This window comes from Catharus ustulatus, chromosome 4 (assembly GCF_009819885.2).
Source record: "Catharus ustulatus isolate bCatUst1 chromosome 4, bCatUst1.pri.v2, whole genome shotgun sequence".
Classification (NCBI taxonomy): domain Eukaryota; kingdom Metazoa; phylum Chordata; class Aves; order Passeriformes; family Turdidae; genus Catharus; species Catharus ustulatus.
This window is the reverse complement of record NC_046224.1, coordinates 76599980-76623112: the sequence shown is the minus strand read 5'-3', so window position 1 is coordinate 76623112 and position 23133 is coordinate 76599980. Positions and strand designations below refer to the sequence as shown.

The 23133-nt window shown below is 48.6% G+C and overlaps 1 protein-coding gene across 3 annotated transcripts; it reads right to left on the bottom strand.

Annotated features, from left to right (window-relative positions):
* Positions 1-501: 501 nt before the first annotated feature.
* On the bottom strand, positions 502-21775 carry LOC116994871 (adenosine deaminase 2-like). Of its 3 annotated transcripts, none has more exons than XM_033056817.1 (11): positions 21634-21775; positions 20356-20681; positions 17882-18104; positions 11252-11462; positions 7256-7383; positions 6153-6243; positions 5744-5852; positions 4637-4794; positions 3777-3979; positions 2279-3120; positions 502-1365 (listed from the first exon to the last, which is right to left on the bottom strand). In XM_033056817.1, exons 2-10 carry the CDS (start codon positions 20666-20668, stop codon positions 3012-3014), a joined length of 1545 nt encoding a protein of 514 aa, XP_032912708.1. In that variant the 5' UTR covers positions 20669-20681; positions 21634-21775; the 3' UTR covers positions 502-1365; positions 2279-3011. The 3 variants fall into 3 exon arrangements, with proteins under 3 accessions (XP_032912708.1, XP_032912707.1, XP_032912709.1); XM_033056816.1 differs by having other exon boundaries at positions 21638-21775; XM_033056818.1 differs by having other exon boundaries at positions 20356-20594; positions 21638-21775.
* Between the last annotated feature and the right edge of the window lie 1358 nt (positions 21776-23133).

The window sequence follows — 23133 nt, the reverse complement described above, 5'->3', positions numbered from 1 at the left end:
CCCTTCCTAAAATGATGCTGAGAGGAGGTTAAATGACCTTCAGTCATTCCTTTACTTTCCTGTGCTGTAACCACCACAGAGATGGTACAAAACTGTGGTGGGAGGAGAGGCAGCATGAGCAAATCCTATCTGTCAGGTGGTCTCTGTATCAAAACACAGCGCTGAGCTGGATGCAGCTTCTGTGGGGCTTGGGCAAGGAGGAACAGGGGACCTGTGGAGTGTCTTGGCCAGGAGACTCAGGCTGTGTTAGCTCCACAGATGAAGTTGCCCTGTGCAGCATGCTGTGAAGATATTTCAGACTCCCTGATCACTCCAGGCTAATGTGAGACATCCCCCTCCACTGCACGTTCCAGATTAAAACCTCCCATCAAATCCAGGTATCCCCCTTTCTTTAACAAGGAGACAAAAAAAATAGAAGAAGGAGGAGGAGGAAAAATAACCCCCACGATTAAAACAGGTTTAAAAATTTAATTATACACTATGTCTGAAAAGACAAGCAAGAGAGCATTATATGTGATGCATTCGCCAACAAATGTGAGCAGGGAGCCAAGGTACTGGAGAGAAGGGAATAGACTGGCAGCAAAACCCTTGGAATATTGATGCTAAAAGCCAAGTCTCAATGAAGCCCTGCAGCCAAATTTACCCAAAGCTTGAATGGAGCTGAATGGATTGATCTTTTATAACTGCTGTGGTCCAGCCTAAATTGTGGTTCAGGTTCACATTTAAACCCAGTTTTGAAGTAGGTAAACGGCCATGAGCACAACAGGCTTTTCCTAGGACACCAAGAACAAATTGGACACAACAGGTAAACGGGTTCCAGCAAGCATTTGGCAAATGGAAGATCTAGCCCTGCAACTACTGTAGGTAATGAGGAGAAAGGAGGACCACAGGTAACCAAAAAGTGATTCAGGACCTGTGCAGGAAGAGCTGAAAGCTTTCTGCTGTGGTAGAAAAGGAAGGGCCCTGTGCTTTGAGGAGCTCAGGTCCTTCCACAAGGGCTCTGTAATGATTAGCTTCACCTTGGCAACAAAGAGGCTTATTTAAGAGAGAATCAACCCATGGCAAATAAAGATCTTCATCCATCCATCGACATATAGCAAAGCTGAAAGATCAGTTTGCTGAGAGGGCTTTGGGTCGCTGGTCAGCAGTTTGCAGTGGTTCTGCTCAGCAGCATCACAAGTAAGGCACTTCCCAAGTCAGCATTTATAACCTGGCCATGACCAAAGCCCACTCTGGGGACTTTAGTCTGAGCTCTGTGTGCAACATCCATGCAGGAGAAGGGAGAGTGGCTCTGCTCTGGCTACTCCTCCAGTGGGAAACTCCTTCCCAGGACCAAATCTGCATCAAGGCCAAGGAGAGGTCAGTCTGCAAAAAAAGCATCAGGATGCTTCAGAGGAAGATGTTGGCAAAGAGAGCTGGAGTAGAGATAGCTGTAGCTGGAAAGGGCGGGGGGTATGAGGCACTTCAACCCCCCTAGTTAGCAAGGGGTGTGACTGGGTTCTCACTTTTTCATTTCTGTGGTTTGTGTTGCTGCCTTCTGCAATGCACACCCCTGCAGTTTGTTGTGATTTTATTTGTGTTCTGTGATGGGATCTGCAGTGTGTTTGGTTTGGTTGTTTTGTATTTTCTCTGGGATAACCGGAGATGAAGTTGCAGCCTGTGAACTGTGGGCAATTTAACGCAGGGCACACAGGCTGTGCAGCTTGATCCACTTCTGTAATAAGTGTGTTTGCCTCCTGCTAAGGTGTTCCAACCAAGGTCACTGGAAATAAACACTATGGCAGGCAGCTTGAGACAATTAACAGAAAGCATAAAGAGAGCCAATTGGCCCAGGCTGGTCAGATTAGGAAACAACAGCCTTTGTAAGTCTGTGGTTCAGAGGAGGGAGACATCTTTCAGTAGGAACTTTTGTCAATTCTCCCTTGACTGATGCAATCCAGCATCATTGTACTGAAGTCAGGGAAAGATGCTCTTTGATCCAGGCTGCATGCTTGACATATATGTGCTGGAGGATTTTTATTTTTCTGAATTTATTTAAAAACATGATTAAGATTTTTTTTGCCCACTATGGATATCCACTGAAGTTTCTACCAAGGTGAAAATCTCTCTGACAGGCTGAATAAAGCCACATTTGCACGATGAGTTAAGCAGCAAAGGCTGGCACAACTCCCTGAAACCAAAAAGTGTTTCTTATAAATGTCTGTGTTAACACAGCCTTGTGCAGGGGGATAGTTTTAATCAAGCTGGGTCTGGGAAACCAGGATGTTTTTGACTTAACCTGAAATGTGTTTTGTCTTCCTTTTGACCAGAGGTCAGGATAAGACTTGGTAGTAAAAAAACTGCTGGCAACTGAGGCACCTCTCTTCTGGCTTGATGATCATTGGGCAACCAGGTTTAAATGTTCTGGGAGCAAGTTCCACCAGCTTGTTTCCAGCCATGGTAGGTCCTGAAATAGCAGACATCAGACCTATGACTGGTTCTTCGACCTAGCAGTGCTATTTTGGCAGCAGGCCCAGGGTTAAACATAACAAGAGTCATTTTCAGTCCTTGCTCTGTTGAAGGTCAGTGGCCCAAATGGTTGGATGTTTGTCTTAGCTGTTTCTGGACAAGGTCTGCATTTTATAATGATAAGGCAAAATTCAGAGATCCTCATGCTGGCAATCTTCTGCTGCCTCTAATTGAAAAGCAAGTTTTTCCTGAGTAAGGATGTCAGGATTTGGTCATTGGCAGTTTTTAATCGTTTTGACTCTTTTGAGCAGGGTGCTTTCTTGTGGTTGCTCTAAAGGATCACTGCTCCCTTTTACCTACAGTCCATGAGTTTCACAAGATAGTGCAGTTCTTTCTTAGCTTTAAGCCCATTAAGCCTGGCTTAGCAGAATCACCCACTGCCAGGTGAGACTTTGACATCTATTCATCTGCTCAGGTCACATGGAAGAAGCAGCCTCCCTCTTAGCAATCACTCTGGCTTGCCCCAGCTTGCCAAATGTCTTCTGAGATGAGCCTTGTCGTCTCTACAGCTCCCTCAGAAAGCTATCAGAGAGGTCAGCCACAAATTGGTCCCATTTTTTTTGCCAGATCTCTTTGGCCTTGGCTTTCTCATCCGGTAGCATGGCACTGTATCTGTGAGGAGGAGGAAAGTCAGTATCAGGCAGGAGACAAGGGGGCAGCTATTTCAAGAGCAGCACTGAAATAAAAAGGCAGGAGGCAGCTAGAGATTAACCCTTGCAGGACATGCCTGAATCACACAGAGTAATGTGGTGTAAAAGAGGCAGGAGCTGAGGAATGTGCAGGAAGACTCTGGGCATCATATCCAAACTATTTTTGGACATTCAGGACTGTCCAGTTAATAGAAAAAGAGGCTGAACACACCCAAACTAAATGCTAGTTGTTTTCCTGTGTTTCCCAGATGAGTCATGGCAAATACTGCAGCAAGTCAAATTTTGGCAGAAAAAGACAAGTGATACACATATTTCTCCCAAACCTAGAACCAGGTGGTGGAGGCAAGTTCACAAAGAATGGAAAAGGAAGAATACACTGAGGCACAGAGTCAGGGAAAGTCACTTGAGAACACAGGCAGAGGAGCCTCTGGGCTCCCTGTGTGTCCTGCCTTTGAAGGAGACACACAGAGGAGATTTTGGATTAACAGAAGCTCAGCTCGTGTGGCAGAGGAGACTGTGGGGCCAAAACCCAAATGCAAGCAAGAGGGGCAAGCTGACAGTCTCCTCATGATTACTATGACAAGTAATAGTGATAGTGAATAGTAATAGTGAACTTACTTTATGGAGTTGAGTGCAAGTTGTTTTAGGGTCCTCAGGTCAGCATTCATCCCTCCAATGGCTATGAATACCTCATAGAAGTCATAGGAGACTCCTTTTGCCCCAAAAATGGGAGGGTCATCGGGGCTGATCACAATGGGGTGCCCCTCAGCCATGAGGTCAGCTGCAGGGTGACTCCTCAGGTCAGCTACCAGCAGCAGGACCTGGGTGGGGAAGATTCATTTCTTCAATAAACCACCTTAATCAAGGACAGCGGGGTGAATAACTTGTTTCTTATTTAGAACAATTTGGCTGTAAGCAATTCAGGAGCAGTGTTTTGGTTGCACATTTGCTGTGGTGCTCAGCTTGAGGCATCTGGAGGTGGTATCATGGTTCTCTCCCTTAAGGTTCACACCAGTAAATCTCCACCCCAAAGTATCCTTTCTGCTGCACCCAGGGGACAATGGCACCATGCTAATGTGCTGCAAAAGTCTTCCCACTGGTTATGAATTCTGCAAAACCAAGGACTTCCAGTTACAATCCCAGTTTCTCAGCCTCTGGCCCTCCTGGCTTTGAAGTATTTTCAATTTTGTCTCTTAAGGCATCTCTGTGGCCCTGGGCCTCACCTCCACAAGGGAGGACTGTCTTCCCAAGTTACTCTGGATAGGAATTTAATTTTTTTTTTTTAATTTTTTTTTTTCTGATTGGCATTACAAACCTTATATATATTCACAGTGTACATCTACGTAGCAAAGTGCAGTATAAGGCAGTACAAAGGAAACTAAACCAGCCTTTGTGCATCAAAACTTGTAGCTGTCCCCCAGCTGACCCTCACAGCTCTGGCAAACTCCCTTCCGTAACCCTGCCACATAACAACATACCTGGTTGGAGATGGGGCAGACTTCCACAGGAATATCCATCTTCAGAGACAAACTTTTGGCTACTGGGTGTTTAGTGAGAGCAAGTCCATGGCCAATCCTGCTGGTATTCAGTAGCAATGCATCCAGCACATTATTGTCTACAGAGGTGCCCTGCCAGTCTGAGCAGAGACAGATAAGAGTCACTGCAGTGCTGTGAGGAAATAAAGCTTCTCAAACTGCTGGGTTATTTTGTTAGTACGTCCCAGTTGTGAGGTGAGAGGTTTGCTCATACTCAGAGTTTCCACTTGCATTTTCAGTGGAACAGGGATCTAAATCTGCACAGGATATTGCCCAGCATAGAGATACCCACTCATCTCACCTGGCTTTAGATGTTTACAGTATTGCTCTTGCAGCTGAGCTAATTAGGCTGGACTCCATTAATTGTCAATGGAGAGAAGTAACAATTATTGGGGAGTATCCTGTACATTAGAATGAGATGTGTGCTGGCTTAGAAATGCTTGTTCCTGCCTGTGGCTGTAAAGGGAGCTCAGCCACAGGGTAACCACACTTCTTCTGGAGATGTCAACATGCAACACACAAGTTACACAGGACTCTCATGGTTAGGATAAATCACACCCGTACAGACTGAATAATATATTGCCAATAATAATACATTGCCCCAGGAGTGGAGGGTACATCCATTACTTTGATGAGGCTGTTCAGTTGAAACTCAAGTCTGGTTCAAACATTTTTCACCTTAAAACTTAAAATGATGGTTGGGGGACTCTGCTGCTATTGTGGATGGGAAGTGAGTGCTGTTCCAAGGGGGAAATGGCTACCAGCAGTAACTCCTACATGTCACTCCTTGTCACACCAGGTCAAAGATGCTGAGCAATGTGACACCTACAGTCAAAAACAGGGAGCAGGTAAGGGAGGAGTCATATGAGAATGCCACAGCTCCAAACTGTGTGGGGAGAAGCACTGGGGAAATTGGTTATGTGCACATGCATGCACACACATCCTCTTGACACAGCCAGCCAGCCAGCCAGCCAGCCAGGCTTTCTGCTTCTGCTCTTTGCACAATTTCAGTCTTGCCTCTGTAAGCAGTAACAAGCCTTGAGTCCTCACCAGTCTCCCCAGCATGGAAGAAGTATGGCAAGTTGACCCCCATGGAATATGGGATGGTCAGAGCATCCTTCAGGTCCCATAAAGAATGACCTTCATCCTCATCACCAACCTGGGGGAAAGCAGAGAGGTGTTTTTGAGCACCCTTGGGAAGATGGTGGGACTTAGAGCTCTTTATAAATGAGGTGCCAGCTGTGCTGAAATTACAATGCTGTGGGGTTGGGAGCTGATTCTTTCAGGGGATTTTGTCAATTACCCTGAACAAAATCCTTAGCTGGAGGATTTGCAATTCATTAACACTGATTTCAGTACAGCAGCGGAGGTTCTGGCTCTGGTATACAACATATGCCGCGGTATAGATGTGGTTGTATCACCAGAGGTTAATAGGAAGCCTCAGAAGAAATACAGTTACCAGGTCAAAGCCTGCCAGGGTGTCTGGGAAGCGAGCTCTGAGTGCCATGGCAGTGAGGATGGCTTCTTTAATCTGGGAAACATTCAGCATCCTAAAAAGAGAGAGGAAGAGAGGAAGCACTGCAGAAGCTGACTCCCATGGGGGCTGCCTTCTCGGTGTTTGAGTTCTGAAATGGGGCCCCCAGGGGTATTTCCAAAATGCAAGTTGCTCCTGAATCTGTCAACCAACTTCAGGTCTCTAGAGGAACAGCAGTAGAAAATTGATATTATGAAAGGAAACCCATGAATGACCAGGAAATGCCTGGCTAGACCCTCCTGTCACTTGAGTTGAGGCATGCTTGTCTAACTCACTGGCTTTCCTATTTACTGAGCAGGGAAGGGAACACAACAGTGTGGAGAGAAAATGTTTAATTTTTTTCTTTCTTCCCAGCTGTTTTGTTGGGAGATGAGGCAGTAACTTCATTTCCAGGGAGTTTTACATTTAGGTTTCTTCCTGCCTATCAAACTTAAACTTCTCAGTGCATTTTGCAGGCTGTGTCCATACTCAAACTGGCCAGAGAGGCAAGCCAGCTCTGAACTGGAGAGGGCATTGTGCCAAATCAGTGCTGCTGAGGGGTTTGCTCTACTTGCTGAGGATTACCTCACATGACTTCATGGCATCTGGCTGACTTGGAGAGCAGCCTTGTGCCCACCTGCACGAACATACTGTACACAGGCTGCTGGGGACCACACCAAATGCCCATTCTCACTGCCACTGCTTCAGTCTCTGCAGGGAGGGGGAATGCATCCAGGCTCAGGAGGAGAGCAGGCACGGCTTGGGCATGCACACAGACAGCCCTGCCTGGGCTCATTCCCTCTCCCAGGCTCACGGATGCATCGCCGCGCTCGCTTCGCACGTACGCAGATTTATATAGATGAGTTCTCACCCTCAGCCTTTTACACGTGCCAGGGAATGTTTCAGGAGTCAGCATCCCGGCTCTAGCAACACGTGTGGACATTGCCAGCCAACTTTGGCACTCTAGCCCAGCCCTTGGCATTGCTTCTCCCAGCCCTCTGCCCGCCTCCAACACAGCACAGCAGATCTTAGCCCTGCTCAGCCTCTACCTGTGTGCTGCAAATATAATCTTGGCTCCAACAAAGTCTGGGTGCTCCTTCACGAACTGCCTGGTCACTTCCCGGTAGGTTGCCACAGACCATGATTTATTGTGCTGGGTGCCATCCAGTTCATACACCTGCAGCGTGAAAAGCACGTGAGAAGCAGTAGTTACAAGAGGTGTTTTACTGGAAGGTGGGAGAAATGAAGTGACAAAAACCCTGGGAGAAGCAGAGGGCTGTGAGAACAGGGCAAGAACACAAAAAGCAGTAAAACCCATGCAGGATATTTTCTTCTTCAAGCCTTTACCAGCTGACAAGAACCAAGGAGCGGGTTTCCTGCTTCCTATGTGGTACAAGTTTGTCCATGCTCAGGCATGGCAAGCAAACGCCCTTGAAAACCCAGAGGAGACCGTGACCTCTTCCTCCTGTCTGCATCCAATGCAGAAATGGTCTGTCCAGCTGTCTGGAGGCTTACACATGCTCTGTGCCTTGCAGTGGCAGTCTGTCAGCTGAGGCAGCCCCAAGGCACGCAATGGCTGAGCTCCACAAGCTACCCTGTGCCAGCGGTTTGCTTCATAACCTTGAGTCAGTCATTTAGTCCTGCCATGCTTTCCCAGGTCCCTGGCTGCAAACTGGGAAAAATAATCCTTTTGGCATGCTCTGTCTCATCAACTTGCTCTGGAGGTTCGTCACTACTGGGGCTGTTCTTGGGGATTTTGCCCTGATTTCAGGAGGCGTGGAGACCCTGGATGCCCCATTGATACTATCCCACAAAGGCCCTGCCTGGAGTCATTCACAGACAGCAGTATCACTTCTCCTCTCACCCTTCTCACCATTTTTTTCTCTGTCACCTTTCTCCTCCAGCCTTCAGCTGCTGCGCTTCACCCCCTAACTCCCTCTCTGGTACTGTCCCTTGCAGGGATGCCCCCCTCACAAAGCCCCACACCCCATGACAATGTGGTGTCCCCCTTGCAGTCACCAGCACCTGTGGGGCAGCTGCAGATGCTCAGAGGGAATTTTCCCCAGCTGCAGCCCATGGGAATGTGAGACTTTACACAGCTGAATCTGCAAACACAGCTGGGCTTAGAGGGGCTTTTCCACAGTATTTGCTGTTTCACACTAAATCCCAGTTTTCATTTACTTTACCTCAGGGGCTGCTTCTGGCAGGCTTTGCTGCAAGGAGAGCTTTTGCAGTGTCAGCTCTGCTGTCCAAGCCCCGTAGAGGATCTCCAGCCACACGAGCATCTTGCTATTCCTGTCACACCCTGCTCCCCTTGAATTTCCCCATGAAGCATTTCCCTGCCTTCTTACCCCAGTTTCAGCCTGGCTGTCCCTTCTCTGCCCTCCATCTCAGCACAGCTGCAGCTCCTGGCATTCCCTGTGTGGTTTTTTTGACATAGTGACATTTTGACATTGCTGTTATCTTCTCTTTCTAAGTACAATAATTTCACGATTACAAGTCACACTGACTAGAAGCTGCATCTCCGGGTGTCGGCAACATTTCTTTCTTTGTCCATAAATTAGCCGCACGTGATTATAAGCCGCTCTGTCGTTCGCAGCGAGGACCCGCATGCAACAAAGTTGCCAAATAGTAACAGAGTAGCGGGATTGTGGGGTTTACTTGCTCAGCTCAGGCTGTGTGGGCTCAGCCCACTAGGGGCTGCCGACGGGGCTGGGTGGACCCGCTCAGCGGGGCCGCTTGGGGCTGGCCGCCGCTGCTGCCAGGCTCACTCGCCATGGACCGGCGCTGCCCCGTGGTGGCAGGCGGGGACGGAGGCCGCTGGCACCCGCAGCGGTGGCGGCAGGTGGGGATGGAGCCCGCCTGCTCCTGCGGCGGCAGGCAGGGGCGGGAGCTCCCGCTTCCCCCCCGGGCCGCAGGGATGGAAGCATGGAGCCCCCACCTCTCCCTCGAGCCATGGGGACGGCAGCATGGAGCCCTCCGCCTCCCTCCCCACCCCCGCGCTGCCGGCACGGAACCAGCCCCACCTGCCATGCAACACAGTAACCAATTTGTAACAATTGTGTGATGCCGGGTTTTACTGGAAGGTGCTCGGCTGGGCACTTTGGCTGCACTTCTGGGGTTGGAAATTTCAGAAAATTTTTCACATATTAGCCGCTCCTGAGTGTAAGCTGCATTTCCGGTGTGGGAGCAAAATTTTAGTCAAAATGGTGCGGCTTATAATCGTGAAACAAGTGGTGGCTGAATTCAGAGCAACCCCAGGGAAGTAAGATGCATGTAAGCTTTGTGGACTTCTCCATATCCCTTTTTTTCCCCCCCTTTGCAATACATCCTTCTCTCAGGCACGATAGATTGACAGAACTCTCACCCCCACGGAATCCTGCATGGAGCTGGGCTGGAGAATTGTATGGGAAAGGTGTACCTGCAGTGACAAAATTGTCTCTGGGAAAGTGGGAACACATAGGGTGGTGTGGTCTGCTGATGCTTGGGGAGGAATTATGGCAAAGTGGGTTTCTAGGACAATCTGACCAGCTCTAGGTGAATGCAGGGAGAAAGGCTTTTAACACCAGGTTTTGGTGTAAGTAGCAACGAAAGGAGCAGTTCATACTTCATACACACAGCCAAAAATTTAAGTTGTCTGCAAATTGTGGAAAGTTGTGTTTTGCCAATTCACCTATTCGGAGTACAGTCATTTCACTATTATAAGCCACACCATTTTGACTAAAATTTTGCTCCCACTCCGGAAATGCGGCTTACACTCAGGAGCGCCTAATATGTGAAAAATTTTCTGAAATTTCCAACCCCAGAAGTGCAGCCAAAGTGCCCAGCCGAGCACCTGCCAGTAAAACCCGGCATTATGCAATTGTTACAAATTGGTTACTGTGTTGTGCGGTGGGTGGGGCCGGCTTCGTGCCGGCAGCGCGGGGGTGAGAAGGGAGGCGGGGGGCTCCGTGCTGCCGTCCCCGTGGCCTGGGGCAAAGGCCAGGGGCTCCGTGCCAGCAGCGCGGGGGGGAAAGAGGCAGGGGCTCTGTGCTGCCATCACTGCAGACCAGGGGGGAAGCAAGGGCTCCCGCCCCCGCCTGCTGCTGCAGGAGCAGGCAGGCTCCACCCTCGCCTGCCGCCGCGGGAGCGGGGGTCTCCTTCCCCTCCTGCCTGCCGCCGTGGGAGCGGGAGCAGTGGGGGCACCTTTCCCTCCTGCCACCGCCACCGTGGCAGGAGCAGGCGGGCTCCATCCCCGCCTGCTGCCACTGTCACAGGTGCCAGCGAGCTCTGTCCCCGCCTGCCACCACGGGGCAGCGCCGGTCTGGGGTGAGCAAGCCCAGCGGCAGCGGCAGCTGGCCCCAAGCGGCCCCGCCGAGCGGCCCCACTGAGCTGGGCCATCCGGCCCCGTTGGCAGCCCCGAGCGGGCCGAGCCCGCATGGCCCGAGCCGAGCCAGTAAACCCCGCGATCCCGTGATTCTGTTACTATTTGGCAACTTTGTTGCACGTGGGTCCTTGCTGCGAACGACAGAGCGGCTTATAATCAGGTGCGGCTAATTTATGGACAAAGAAAGAAATGTTGCCGACACCCGGAGATGCAGCTTCTAGTCAGTGTGACTTGTAATTGTGAAATTACTGTAATCATTCTGAAATAAGCTGAGGATTTAAGATAACATAACTATTACAGAATAAGTCTCTATTCAAGACAGGAAATTTGTTCAGAGTGGCTGACACAGAATAGGTGATTCTGCTGCAGACAAAACTGAGTTACATCTTACCAATGAGCAAGATTTTGACACAGCTCCCAGTGTGACTGTACAATGTAGTTTTGTACCTATGTCACAGCAGGTATCTCCCTTGGCCATTAAGAACAAAGAATCTTTCACTTTCAAGCTCTTGCCTATGCAAATCTCCAAGAAAGACATTTGAATATGATCAAGGTTTTCCTGCATCCTTAGAAGGACAGGTATGCACACACCCAAAAACTAAATTCAAGATAGGGCTTGAGAAAAGTAATGGAGAAATAAGGATTTAAAAGACTAGTAGAGAAGCCAAACCCCACGTACCGCAGGCAGGATAGCTCTTATCTCAACATACTGTATGTTATCTTCATAGAGCTCCAGCAGCCCCTGGTAGAAATAGGCCTTGAACACAGGTGCATAGCAGATAAGTCCAGAGGCAGTGAGAAAGATTTCTTCAAATCTTTTCCAAATGAAAGTCTGAGAGGGGTAGGCCAGCTCAGGGGCATCTGTCACCAGGGTCAGGTTTCTCAGCAAGCTATAGAAAAGGGAGAAGAGAAGGAATGAGGAGAACAAACAGAGCCTGTTGGCACTGCAGTACAACAGGCATAACAGCAACTGCTGCAGCTAGGAAGCATTCAGGTCATTTTTCTGCCACCTGGATTTACTTCTCTAATGTCTGGCACAGATTTTGTGTGATACATTTGTAAGAAGGGTAGGAGTAGGTGCTTAAAACCTGCCCCTCCCTTTTTCAAGGAGCAGATTCATGAAAGCAAGCACGGTGCTTTTATATCAATTGTACTCTGCTACCCAGGGTATTCCTAATCTGAAAGTAGGCATGCACATTACTCCTGCAGACAATATGTTTTCCCAAGGATCTTCAGCACACATCAGGGGCCACAACACTTGGCCCTCTGTTCAGCACTTAAAAAGCAGACTGAGTCTCAGAGATGCCATGTACTGGCCACCACCAACCTCCTTGCTGAGCCTCTAAGTTTTCCTGGTGCCTTTGTATTGTCAAAATATGCCATCTTAAAAAAAAATGCAAGGGGAAGAAAATTCTGACTCAGAAATAATTTTTCCTCACCATTGAGAACAAACCTAATGCCCTGCCTGTCTTGCTGATATCTACTTCAGAGAAACAGCTGATAAGAATCTGCTACAAATGAAAAGTCCTGGCTTTTCCTTTGTGTGATGGAAATGTATTTATTTCCTCCATACACTCAGCTGGCATGTAAGCCTCTTTCAGAAATCCAGAGAGACAGTGGGTAGTTTTATCAGAGTTTAAGGGAGCCAGTAAATTGCAAGATTATCTAATTGTGGGTGACAGCTTGCATTTAGGACAGGGTGAGCATCTGTGCCACACCACCATCCTCTGCCAAGCTGATAGCCTTCATCCCACCTGAAACCCTGGCTCTGGCAAACAGCCCTCCTTCTTCCACCTGAAGAGTCGTTCATAATAAATTTCTCCTACCAGTGGGCAAAGTCTAAATGGGGATGCAAGGGTGAGTAACTTTATTCCTGGGTGGACAAATGGAAGCAATCACAAAAACCTACAGATCTTTCCGTGCTGGCCCAGTGCTCATCTTGTGCCAGGGGCTAAGTAGTTTCAGACAGAAATACCTTCAGCTATGCTCCAGCTTTCATCTGAGTATATTGTTTCCCCTCAATAACTAGCTACTGATCTTTAGCAATGTTTGATGTCTTGGTCCCCATCCTCATGCAGTGCTCTGCTCTGTTATATGGGAGGCGTGGCTTTGATTTGTGATCTTATTATCTTCATCCAGGACACTTCTGTGGATGGAATTAAACTCCCACAGCACCCCTACAGATGTAAAATGTGATCTGGTCCAAATTCATCAGCTAAGACATCCCAGACAGATATGCCTTTTGAATCCCTTCATCCTGCCCATGAAACATAGCCTGTTCCCCTGGGATTTGCCTGATGGTTCACTCTCTAAGGATTCTCTTCCAGGGGCTGCAGTTTCATTTCTTCCTCACTCTGGTAATTTCTTTGCCAGAAACAATTTTAGGAGCAAACCTGTGGGTAAAAGAGATGCTACTACTGTTAAGGATGAGACTTTCAATGCTCAATAGCCAGGAAAATTCAGAGTTAAGGTTTCCACAGCAACTTGGGCTCTGCCCTCCCATGCATTACAATAGGGGCCCTGGTGCCATTATCACAGGACACTGGGCAACCCCAGCTACTGTTCAGCAAACCATGCGAGCAGAGTCCATGCGAGCAGAGGAGACCGAGCTGGACCACAGGCAGCAGCGGGAGACACCAGGGATGTCGGAACCAGGGATGCAGGAGTCTGGAGCATCCTGAAGGCGCTGATCCACCTGCTCCAGGGAGGATCCGCCGGCAGAAGGAGTGTGCTGCTGCTCAGCAAGGAGGTTTTATGTGGGAAGAGCTGGGGAAAAGAGACTTTCCCCCTTTTCTCGTGGCCGAAGGCAGCTCCCCTCCAGCTCGGCACCTGCCCGGAGCCGGGAGCCGAGCACGGCTGTTCCCAGCGCCCAGGGAAAAACCTCCCCATGGATCAAAAAAGCTGTGCAAGCCCCATCTCGCCACTCTGGTTCAGATAAGGATGGATGATATTCGGGCTCCCAGCACTTTCTCCCCCTGCCCTGTGAGAACTCGGCTCCTCCGGCGATGAGCGCACACGCGGGGCTCTGCTCGCTGCCTTTAAATCTGGCTGTGCAAACTCATGGTTGTTTATTTAGCCTGTGCTCTTGTGCTAGGAACGGCAATAAATCCCCACACCACCCTGCTCCTAAAAGCACATAAATCAAATTGTACTTCTCTTTATAATCCCCCTCCCCTTTGAGACTGATTATTGATCCTTACAACTGTTGAAGATTTATTGCATAATAGTGATCCATGCTTGATAACCAGATAATCTCCTAAGGGTTTCAGGCTTTTGCTGTCAGTAGCTCATGCAGATGAAGCAAATACATTCATAAATACTTTTTTTTTTTGCTTCTTTTCTGGAATGGACTTTGGCCAGTGATCAGGTGCAGACTACAAATAGCCTTCCATGTCATGTCATATATGCACTGAACAATGCTATTGCAATGCATATGCCCAAAGGGGCACAGCTAAAATGACCAGCCAAGGATTATTTATTTTCAACTGTGGGTTTGCTTTCTCTTTCCCCAGGTTTTTTCCCCATTTTCCTTCCCTGTGCTATATAATATAGAAGTGAAAGGTTTTGTTGCCTTGTTTTTAAAGGGGTTCTTTTTCCTGCTCCTTTTTCTGTTCTTGATGGGTAATTATGCCCCTCTGCTCACTGTAGTATCTAAATGTCTTCCAGTGGTGCATTAAATAGTGTGACTAACATCTGTCACATGTGGTTCATTCCCTTTCTCTCGCTCTCTCTCATCCCCTCTTCTCCCCAAGGGGAGACTTGTAGAGGGAGCAGAGTGCTTTGTTTCTGTAGTGGATTTTTATTCCTTTCCCCCCCCCATGCTGCCCTATTTTTCTGTGAGATAAGGCAGTCAGAGGACAGGGAGAGGAAGGTGATGGCAGCCCGGGCAGCCGCCAGCACCCAGGGGAGTTGTCCCTGAAGCCTCAGCCGTGGTGTCAGCTCCCTCACAAATGACTTCATCCTGGTGATAGAGAGCTCTGCTGGGCACAGCCTCAATCCTTGGGCTGCTGCTGGGGGGGTGTGTGGTATTTTACAAATATCTGGAATGTCAATGCTCCTTCCCTAAATATCTGGGGGCATGCTCTTGCCTCGGAGATGGCAGCCATGAGGGAAAGAACGACATTCTCCTGTATCACAGTTGATTGTGAAGAAAATAAGCGAGGATTGTTTTTCCTTTCAAGTATGAAAGCAAAATTCCCTTCCTTTCACTGTCCCTTGGCCCATGGTCTCCTGGCTCTCCCAACAGCATCCTTTTGGAAGCTTACCAGCAACACAATACTCAGGGGTCTTGGCTCAGGAGATGTGTGTTTTGAATAGGAATGATTAGACCTTCTCTTGAGGGAAACAAAAGGAGTCCCTTCCAAAGAGCGCGCACACACACACACACACACACACACACACACAGGTATATATGCCTGAAAATGCAAACCACAAAAATCAAGCAGATTCCCCTTTCTTTCACACCTTCCTGGTCTGAAATGCTGTATGGTGAAAGAGGTGCAGCTTGTCAGAAACATTTCCATTGTTCCTTCACATTTGCTGATCCACCCTGTCTTGCATGAGAGCCCTTCCTTGCTGCCATAATCCCTGGACACTTCCTTGAAACCACCCAACTATCCATCCGTTCTTTCCTCTGACATCTGCTTTCTCTCAGCTTGTCAGTGCTCAAGGGCAAAGAGGAGTGCAGGAGAGAGGTAGCCTGGGATGCACATGTTCAAGAGACTGGGAGAGTTTCCAGAAACTGAGAAGCAGAACAGATTGGGGCCTATTTCTGGCTAGAGACCTATTTCCAGACGGCCAAAAACATTCCTAACCCCTAGACTAGTGCCCAGGGATTAGATGAAAATAGAAGGGGAAGTGCCTCAATGTGGCTGTTGTTGGTGTGTTTGCACATTATGCATAACGACTCCTCTGTGATTTTGTGGCGATGAGCATGGAAAGGCAAGAAATGAAGGACAACATACTCAAATGGATAAGTGAGCACCCAGGATGCCAGAGATGCAAGTTTGTCCTTGGCTCAGGCACGTGTTTGCTGAGGAAAATCACTTCAGTGGCCTCTGCCTCGGTTTCCCCTCCACTTTTGGGGAGACCCTTGCAGCAAGACTCTGTATTGTGTCCCTGTGCAGTGCTTGCTACTCTGAAGTCCTGCTCTGACTTGTGGCCACTAAACACTGTCAGACCAACGCAAAAGAAGAGAAATGTGGCAATAGTGCCTCTGAAGAAAACTGTTTCCACACAGGAACAGGGGGAACTACACAATGCACAGCCCCAGTAACCCAGGTGTACAGGGTGTACAGAATGCCCTGCCCTTTAACCTCTGCCAGAAAGTGGCATCATGCCTTGGAAACACAACTAAAAACAAGTCCAGTGCTTGTTGCTCCTGAGGCACTTCTAAATGCCCAGTGCAATTGCTTAGTCTTTAAGGAAGTGAAACTGTTTTAAAATCCAATCCCTTGCACATTATTTGTGGGTGTCCTCGTGTGGTTGAAGAGGGGTGGTGCTGTCATCTTTCCTTCCTCATCACTCCCAGCAGAAATGGAAAGGAGCTAATGGGGAACCAGTTTTCTCTCTGGAAGGCAGAGATAAGTGATTTCTCACTGGATCTTATTTCGTCCATCCTGTCAGGGCAGTTGAGCCTCAGAATATAAAAGGTCAAGAACCCAGGGTCTGGCATCACTTTCTCCTTCCCTTCTCCATAAGAGAGGGATGGTGGATGCTCTGGAGAGTCAGACCCCTCTGCCCATTACTGGTTTTGGGGAGGGAAGGCAATGCCATGCCACAAGTCTGGGAGCTCCTCAGCTTCCCAACCTGACTTCCTTTCCAGATCTGCAGGGCACAGAGCCCAGACAGCTTCCACGTGGAGGGGATACCAGCTCACTAAGAGTTAAAAGGTCTCTATTTAAGAGCACACAACCTCACTGTCGAGCACTGCAGTTAACACCCACCAAGTTTCACTTTGGAAATGCTGGAATTAGGGTCATCAGCATTGCCTTAATCCATCCCTCTCCTTGTGTGTTGGCATGGCAATACTGTCTGTCATTACATGACACCCCACACTCTTTTTTTTCCTGCAGACCCCAGCCCCTGGAACGCCAGGGACAGCAGTGCCCTCTGAATGGATGGCTACTCAATATTTTCCTTTGTCCTCATCGCTCAGTGTCTGACTTCATGCATTATTTAGCGTGCTCTCTCCAGCCCCCCACACACCACAGCAGAACTGCATGCTTCCTCTTGGCCTTTTCAGCAGGGCTTTGTCCCGGGATCAATAGCCCCTGGATGGGGAGATAGGATTCTGTCTTGCCATCACCACTGGCTGGAGGGGGAGCCAGGCTCTTCCCAGCCACCTCTAAGTGAATAAATGCCAAGTGGTTCAGAGCAGCCCTGACCTGATAGAAGGCTGCCAGCAGTAAAGGCAGGAGTTGCCTGCAGGGAGGGAAGCTCCTGCAGGAGGGTGTGATGCCCTGGGGAGCCAGCTCAGGTGTGAGCAGCTGGACAGCTGCAGGAGCCTTGCCTATAAGAACAGAAGCTCTGCTAGCAGGAGGGTGTTTGAGGGGAAGGAGCCCCAAAATCAGGCAGGGCTTCTGGGTGTGGCCTTCCTTGGCTCAGCCAGTGCCCAGAACAGTGAGCCACACTCCTGGTGCCTGAGGGGCTTGTTGGGAACAAGCAGCTCATGCTTCCAGGTGGATGCCAGATTCGTGGCATGTCTTCCCTCCCCAAAACCAGCAATGAGGTAGAGGGGTCTGACTCTCCAGGGCATCCACCATCTCTCTCTTATGGAGGTTCAGGCCTCAGAAAACAAGTCTGGTGTTTGGAGAGTTTGGTTAGGTTTTATTTTGGGAAGTTTAAGGGTTTTTGCTAGTTCAATAATTAACATAAATAGTTTGCCCAACTTCTTGCTCTGAATCAAAACGATGACTTCACAAAGGACTTTTCTGCTGTTGGGGAGAGCCTGTTCATCAGCTACCTGGCTTCCTCATCCAGTTTTTGAATACCTCACTGGATGAGGCACCATGCAGCCCTGTCCCACATGGAGTGCCCATTCAGCCTGGGTGCTGAGGAGAGGTCTGATAAAACTACTTCAGCTACTGTCCTCAGCATGTCTGCACAGAAAATTCAATTTTTATGATCCCTCATTCTAGCTTATGCACCTGCCTTCAAGCACTTATATTGCTATTTTCTTTTCCACAGCCCTAAATGGAGCTCCTCACTTCCAGAGCAGCGAGCAAACTGGAAAGCTGCACCAGAAACAACACTGCTGGCTACACAACACTGCCAACAGGAGCACCAACAGGTTCATATCTTCACTCACCCTCTGTCAAACTCGGCCACGTCGCTCAGCCGTCCCCGGTAGGTCTCCAGCAGCTCCCACTGAGAGCACTGGGCTGGCAGGTGGGAAGGGCGCGGGCGGGAGAAGCGGAAGCGGACGGAGCCCGTGTGGGTGAAGCAGATGTAGCAGTCGGGCAAGTAGGAGGCATTGTATACTAGCCAGCCTACACTCAGCATGGCAAAGTCATGCAGGTGGAGCACAGCACCTGGTGGGGGATAAGGACATCCTGATGAGCTCAGCTGGGTAGGAGGTTTAATGTGATAACAGTTTGTTTGTCTGTCCAAGGGTGTCTGGAAATGCTTCTAGAAGGCTGAGGGTGAATTCTCCCAGCTACTCTGCCTCCCCCAGGCTGGAGGATGTGCCCCCTCCACATCAGACACTGGGCAGGCAGAGCGTGACAGCTCCCTGGGAGCACAGGGAGGAGGGAAATCAATAGGGAGCTCTGCTTCTCCACTGGGATGGAAAATGCTCCGAGTTATTAAAGGTCTTTCAGACAGACTTTGCTGTGAGCTGGCTCAGGCCCCACTGATTTAAAGAGAAACTCGCACAGGAGGCAGCAGTTTACAAGGCATGCTAGCTGAAGCACACTTGAAGCAAAGCTCAGTGTCTAAGCTGTTTGGATCCCAGCTTCAATTTTTTTGTGTAGTCCATGTCTCTTCTTTCAGCTCTGTAGAACCAAAATCCCAGACCACATTACTCTGGGGAATTGCACTCAGATGCAGACGTACAATTTACTTCTATGCCTTATCAAAAGCATGCTTGCTTACACTGTACATCTGCTGCTGGCCAGCACGAAGGGCCTCTGGGGCACTCTGTTATTGTGCAGTATGTTGGCAAATGCCAGTCTTTCTGGCACAGGAAGCATCCTCTGTATGCTCACCTTCCTTATCATTTCATTCTGCTGAAATCTCTCGTTTTCCAAAGACTCCTGGTGTTATTGGTACTTGAATCAAGCCTCATCTTTGTAAAGGGAAGATCCTGTGAGAGCTGAAGTCTTTGATATGTATTTTATTAGTCTAGGGGAGACCTCTCAGTCAAAGTAGCTTTGATGCCATTAAGGGTAAAGGGAGAACATGAGTAGCAAGAACAAGACACAAGACTGGCATGTTTCTGACATTAGATTAAGTTCCAGACTACAATTTATATGGACTAACCTAATACAGACTTTAATGCCTAAGATCTGCCACTTCAGAGGGTCTGGCTGTAAAGATGCTGAGGAGCTGTGGCTGCTGCTCTCAGCAGAGCTGGGGCACCAGAGTGGGCATGCTTCATCTGTCTGACCCTCCTCTGGCCGGCAATGTCACCTTCTTTCCTATGTGAGACATTGCAACAGTGCTTGAAACAACAGGAACTCCCAGGGGCTCTGATCAAGTCCTACTCAAACAGCTACAAGGATGTGATCTTGTCCCTAAAAGCTTACAGCCCTTGCAAAGATTCCAAGAACCCATTTAAACATGGCCTGAATTGAAAAGTGTTAATTATTTGACTCCCACTCAGTATTAATGATACTGGAGGTGAAGAGGGGAGTACTTTAAATTCCTAACTGTTCAATTCAGCCATGAAAGGATAATGACATTTCTGACATACTAATTGTTTATGGTACCAGATTAGGATGCTGCAAGACTGGGATCCACATCCCACAGTGGAGATTGGGAGGAGAGAAGTTGGGAAGATTGCTCAGGGCCACATCCCATCTGGCCATGAACACTTCCAGGGATGGGGCAGCCACAACTTCTCTGGAAAACCTGTTCCAGTGCCTCACTACCCTCTGAGTAAAGACTTTTACTAATATCTAATCTAAATCTCTCCTCTTTTAATTCAATACTGTTCCCCCTGATCCTGTCACTAGCTGCCCGTGTAAAAAGTTGCTCTCGCTCACTTTAAGTGCTGGAAATGCACAGGCTTTGACTTGTACATAACAAACAAAGAAAAACAAGATTTCAGTGTTAGAGGTATCCCCTTCCTCCTCTAGTGCCCCAGACTTTCCAGCAGACTTCCAGGTCTGCTATTGAACCACCTGCAAAAACACTTTTTGGGGGATGCAATGCTTTTGGCTAAGATGCAGAGTAAGACAAGGTTGGTAGCCTGTTTCTGGAATGTGTATGTGGGAAAAAGAGAGGCCCTGGCTGGAGCATGCTGAGAAAATGGGGAGGTCTGTTACTTCTTGTTGTCTTTGCTTCCTTTAGCCCCTTCTCCAGTCTTGAAAGACTTAAGGATCCATATTGTAAGTTAAACCAAATGCCACAATTGCTGGAAATGTGTGTTCATCCAATCCATCCCCCTCTTCCTCTCTCCCCTGCCCCATCCCTGAGCTCAGTCAGGGCTTTTCCTGGAACCCAATGAGCACAATTTTCAGCTCTCATAAGCTTGTCTCCCACATCCTGTGTTTTGTCCCAGCTCAGAAAGCAAAAGATGAGAAAGGATGAGTAAGATGAGACTCCGTAAGCCAAGCCTACCTTTTGGCATGCGCTTTAAGATGCTGAACACCGCGCTCTGATCAATGAGGCTTTTTGCCCGGAAGAAATGCATGCTTGGAGGAAACTGTCCTGTAGTTATGGCTCTTTCCACTTCCTTCTTCTTGAGGTTTACCAGCTTTGTGCTGAGCTGCTGCTCCTGCCTGCTCAGCACCAAGTTGCCTCCTGTCTGATGGGATTTCTCCTCCTGCATCAGGGAGTCCCGGTCCTTCCAGAGAGGGCTGGGAAGGCAGAGGGAAGCCAGACTCAGGAGAAGGTGTGCCAGCCTTAAGCCTTGCCCACATGGAGGTTTCATCTCAGAGCTGCACCTTGACAGGGAGAAAAGGCTGAAGCATTAGCAGAGGTCAGAAGGTGGCACCTCAGCAATGGGATGTGAAGTTGTTGGCCCACCCTGCAGGAGCAGTGGGGTAATGGGATGCTCAGTACTGGCAGGAGCACCAGATATTGCCTAAATTTAGGGGCTAATGGATCAGCACACTCCCTATGGCTGCTGATTGCACACAGCAAGGCTGGGCAGGGCAAAGAGATATTGCTTCTTGGATCAGATTGGCAGCACACCACACAGTAAGGCAGAGGGTTCATCCAGTGCCTGCAGGTAGCCAAAACCCAGCCCTGGAATGAGGGATTGGTGGAATCAGGATGCTGCTTGCAAGCTGGGATGGAGCCCTCATTGAATAAGGGGTGCCAAGGTGCTGGCTGTGCTAATAATGTCCAGGTAAGGGGCTTGGCTTGAGCTAAGCAGATCCTGATTCTCTCCAGTTGAGAGAAGATCTTGTTGCACCCTTTTAGCTATCTGGAGTTAATTTATGGGCAGGAAACCCCGAGGATTCCTCTGCACTAACAGAGGTGTGTCCTTTCCTTGCAATCCCAGAAGAAAGGGGGTGGAAGTAAGACCATGGGAGTATCACAGGAGACAGGCACATGTGAACTCCGAGAGCTCTCCCTCTCCCCAAAAAGCACAACTGCAATATAATCCTTCAACACCAGGCTTAGTGAGCCCTCCGTGCCAATCTCTCCAGAGCAGAACAGGCTGGAGAAGGGCTCGATATTTTGAAATAAGCCAATGTGAATGACATAGAAAGACTTCTGCTTCCAGCCTCTCCTCCACCTGTGGGTCCAGGAAGGCTGCCCAGTCCCTTTAGTGGGTCCCAGGGGGAGCAAACAGAGCAGGGTTGGATGCAGCGCCATACCAGGCCTGGCTCTGAGCTTAGAAAACATCCCAAAGAAAGTGTTATCTCATCTGTGGGGAGACTGACTCACTTACTGTTAACTCTGCTCCTCCTGGCATCCAGAGCTCACGCAGCTGCTGCCCGAGAGAGCGGGAAGCGCCTCTGTCTCCAGCTCTGTCCCAGCACGGACAGAGATAAAAATAAAGATAAACAGCAGGGTCCGGCAGTGCAGAGCGAGGCACACGGAGTTCCTCTTCCTGTGCTGCTCACCCAGCTTTTATTTCACCCCAGCTGCACAGCTTCATGAATATATAAGGAGGAGGAGGAGGCAGGGGAGGTTGTGGGGAAGCTTTTTTTCTCTTTTCACAAAGAAAACAGCAATTTGTACGAGCTCCTTGAGATGGTCCTGCACAGGCATCTCTGAGACACGCAGGGCTAAGCTCCAGCCTGGGAACAAGTCAGGTGGAGGGGAGGTGGACTTATTTAAAAAACAAAACAAAACAAAAAAATCATGATAAATGCAGTAATTTCAGCATTTTATTTCACACGGTTCAACAGGCTGAGTTTCAAGCTACTTAAAACAGATGTTGCATAAACAGCTTCCAGGGGAGAACAAAGTCCATTTGGTTTAAATTAAGTCCAAAAATTTAATCACTTTAAATACTAAAAAAAAAAAAAATTGTAAGTTAAGAACTGTTGAAAACAACCCACAGCAGTCACAAAGATTGTTTTTGAGGCAGAGACAATAAGGTCTGATCAATAATACGTTAAATTTCATTAGCTGGCACTACACCTGCCAGTTTTTCCTCCTCTCCTGGTCCCTTCACTCTCTGCTGTCACTAAGATCAGTCCCAGCATCCATGCAGGGATCAGTCAGGGATCCCAAATATCCTTAGCCCCTGTCCAGGGCAGCATGTGCTGTGTCCCCTTGCCTGCTCCTCAGCAGGATGAGTATTCCTTGAGTCTCTAGATGATCCTGCTCCCAAAAAGTGAAGTGCAAAGATGACCCAAATATGCTCAGAAGCAGCTCTTGGTTGATGAAAGCAACATGAGAATGGGAGGTGTGAGGAGGGAAGTGCATGGAGTGAAAAAGGATGGTTCAGTAGGAACAAAAATTCCGCCTCCAAATACCTTCAAGGGAACAATATCAGTGAAGGAAGGGAATTGCTTTAATTTTCTTGTAGTAGTAAAGCCTAGCATTAGTTCCATAAAACCAAATTCAGCCCAGGCAGTTGGAAAACTGGCTCTGTAGTGAGCAATTGGGTGCTAGAGACAGGTTCCCACTGTGGAGCACTGAAGGGGGTTAAAATGCTGTTTGAGGGATCTCAAATAGCTCACAGCCAAGCAGGGGTCTTGGAAATGCCTGTCAGAGGGCCTCAGAGATTTGTAGTGGTTCATCCTTTCAAATCACATTTGAAAAACAAAACCAAAGTCCAGTGCTCAAACACTTCTTTGATGGGACTTTTCCATATAAACAATTGCAGACATTGGCAGGGGAGTTTTGTACAGATGTTGCAAGGGTTGGACCAGGAAATAAGCAGGTGTTTGAGATGCTTTGCTCTCTATTAAAATGTGGTGCATGCTCTGAAAA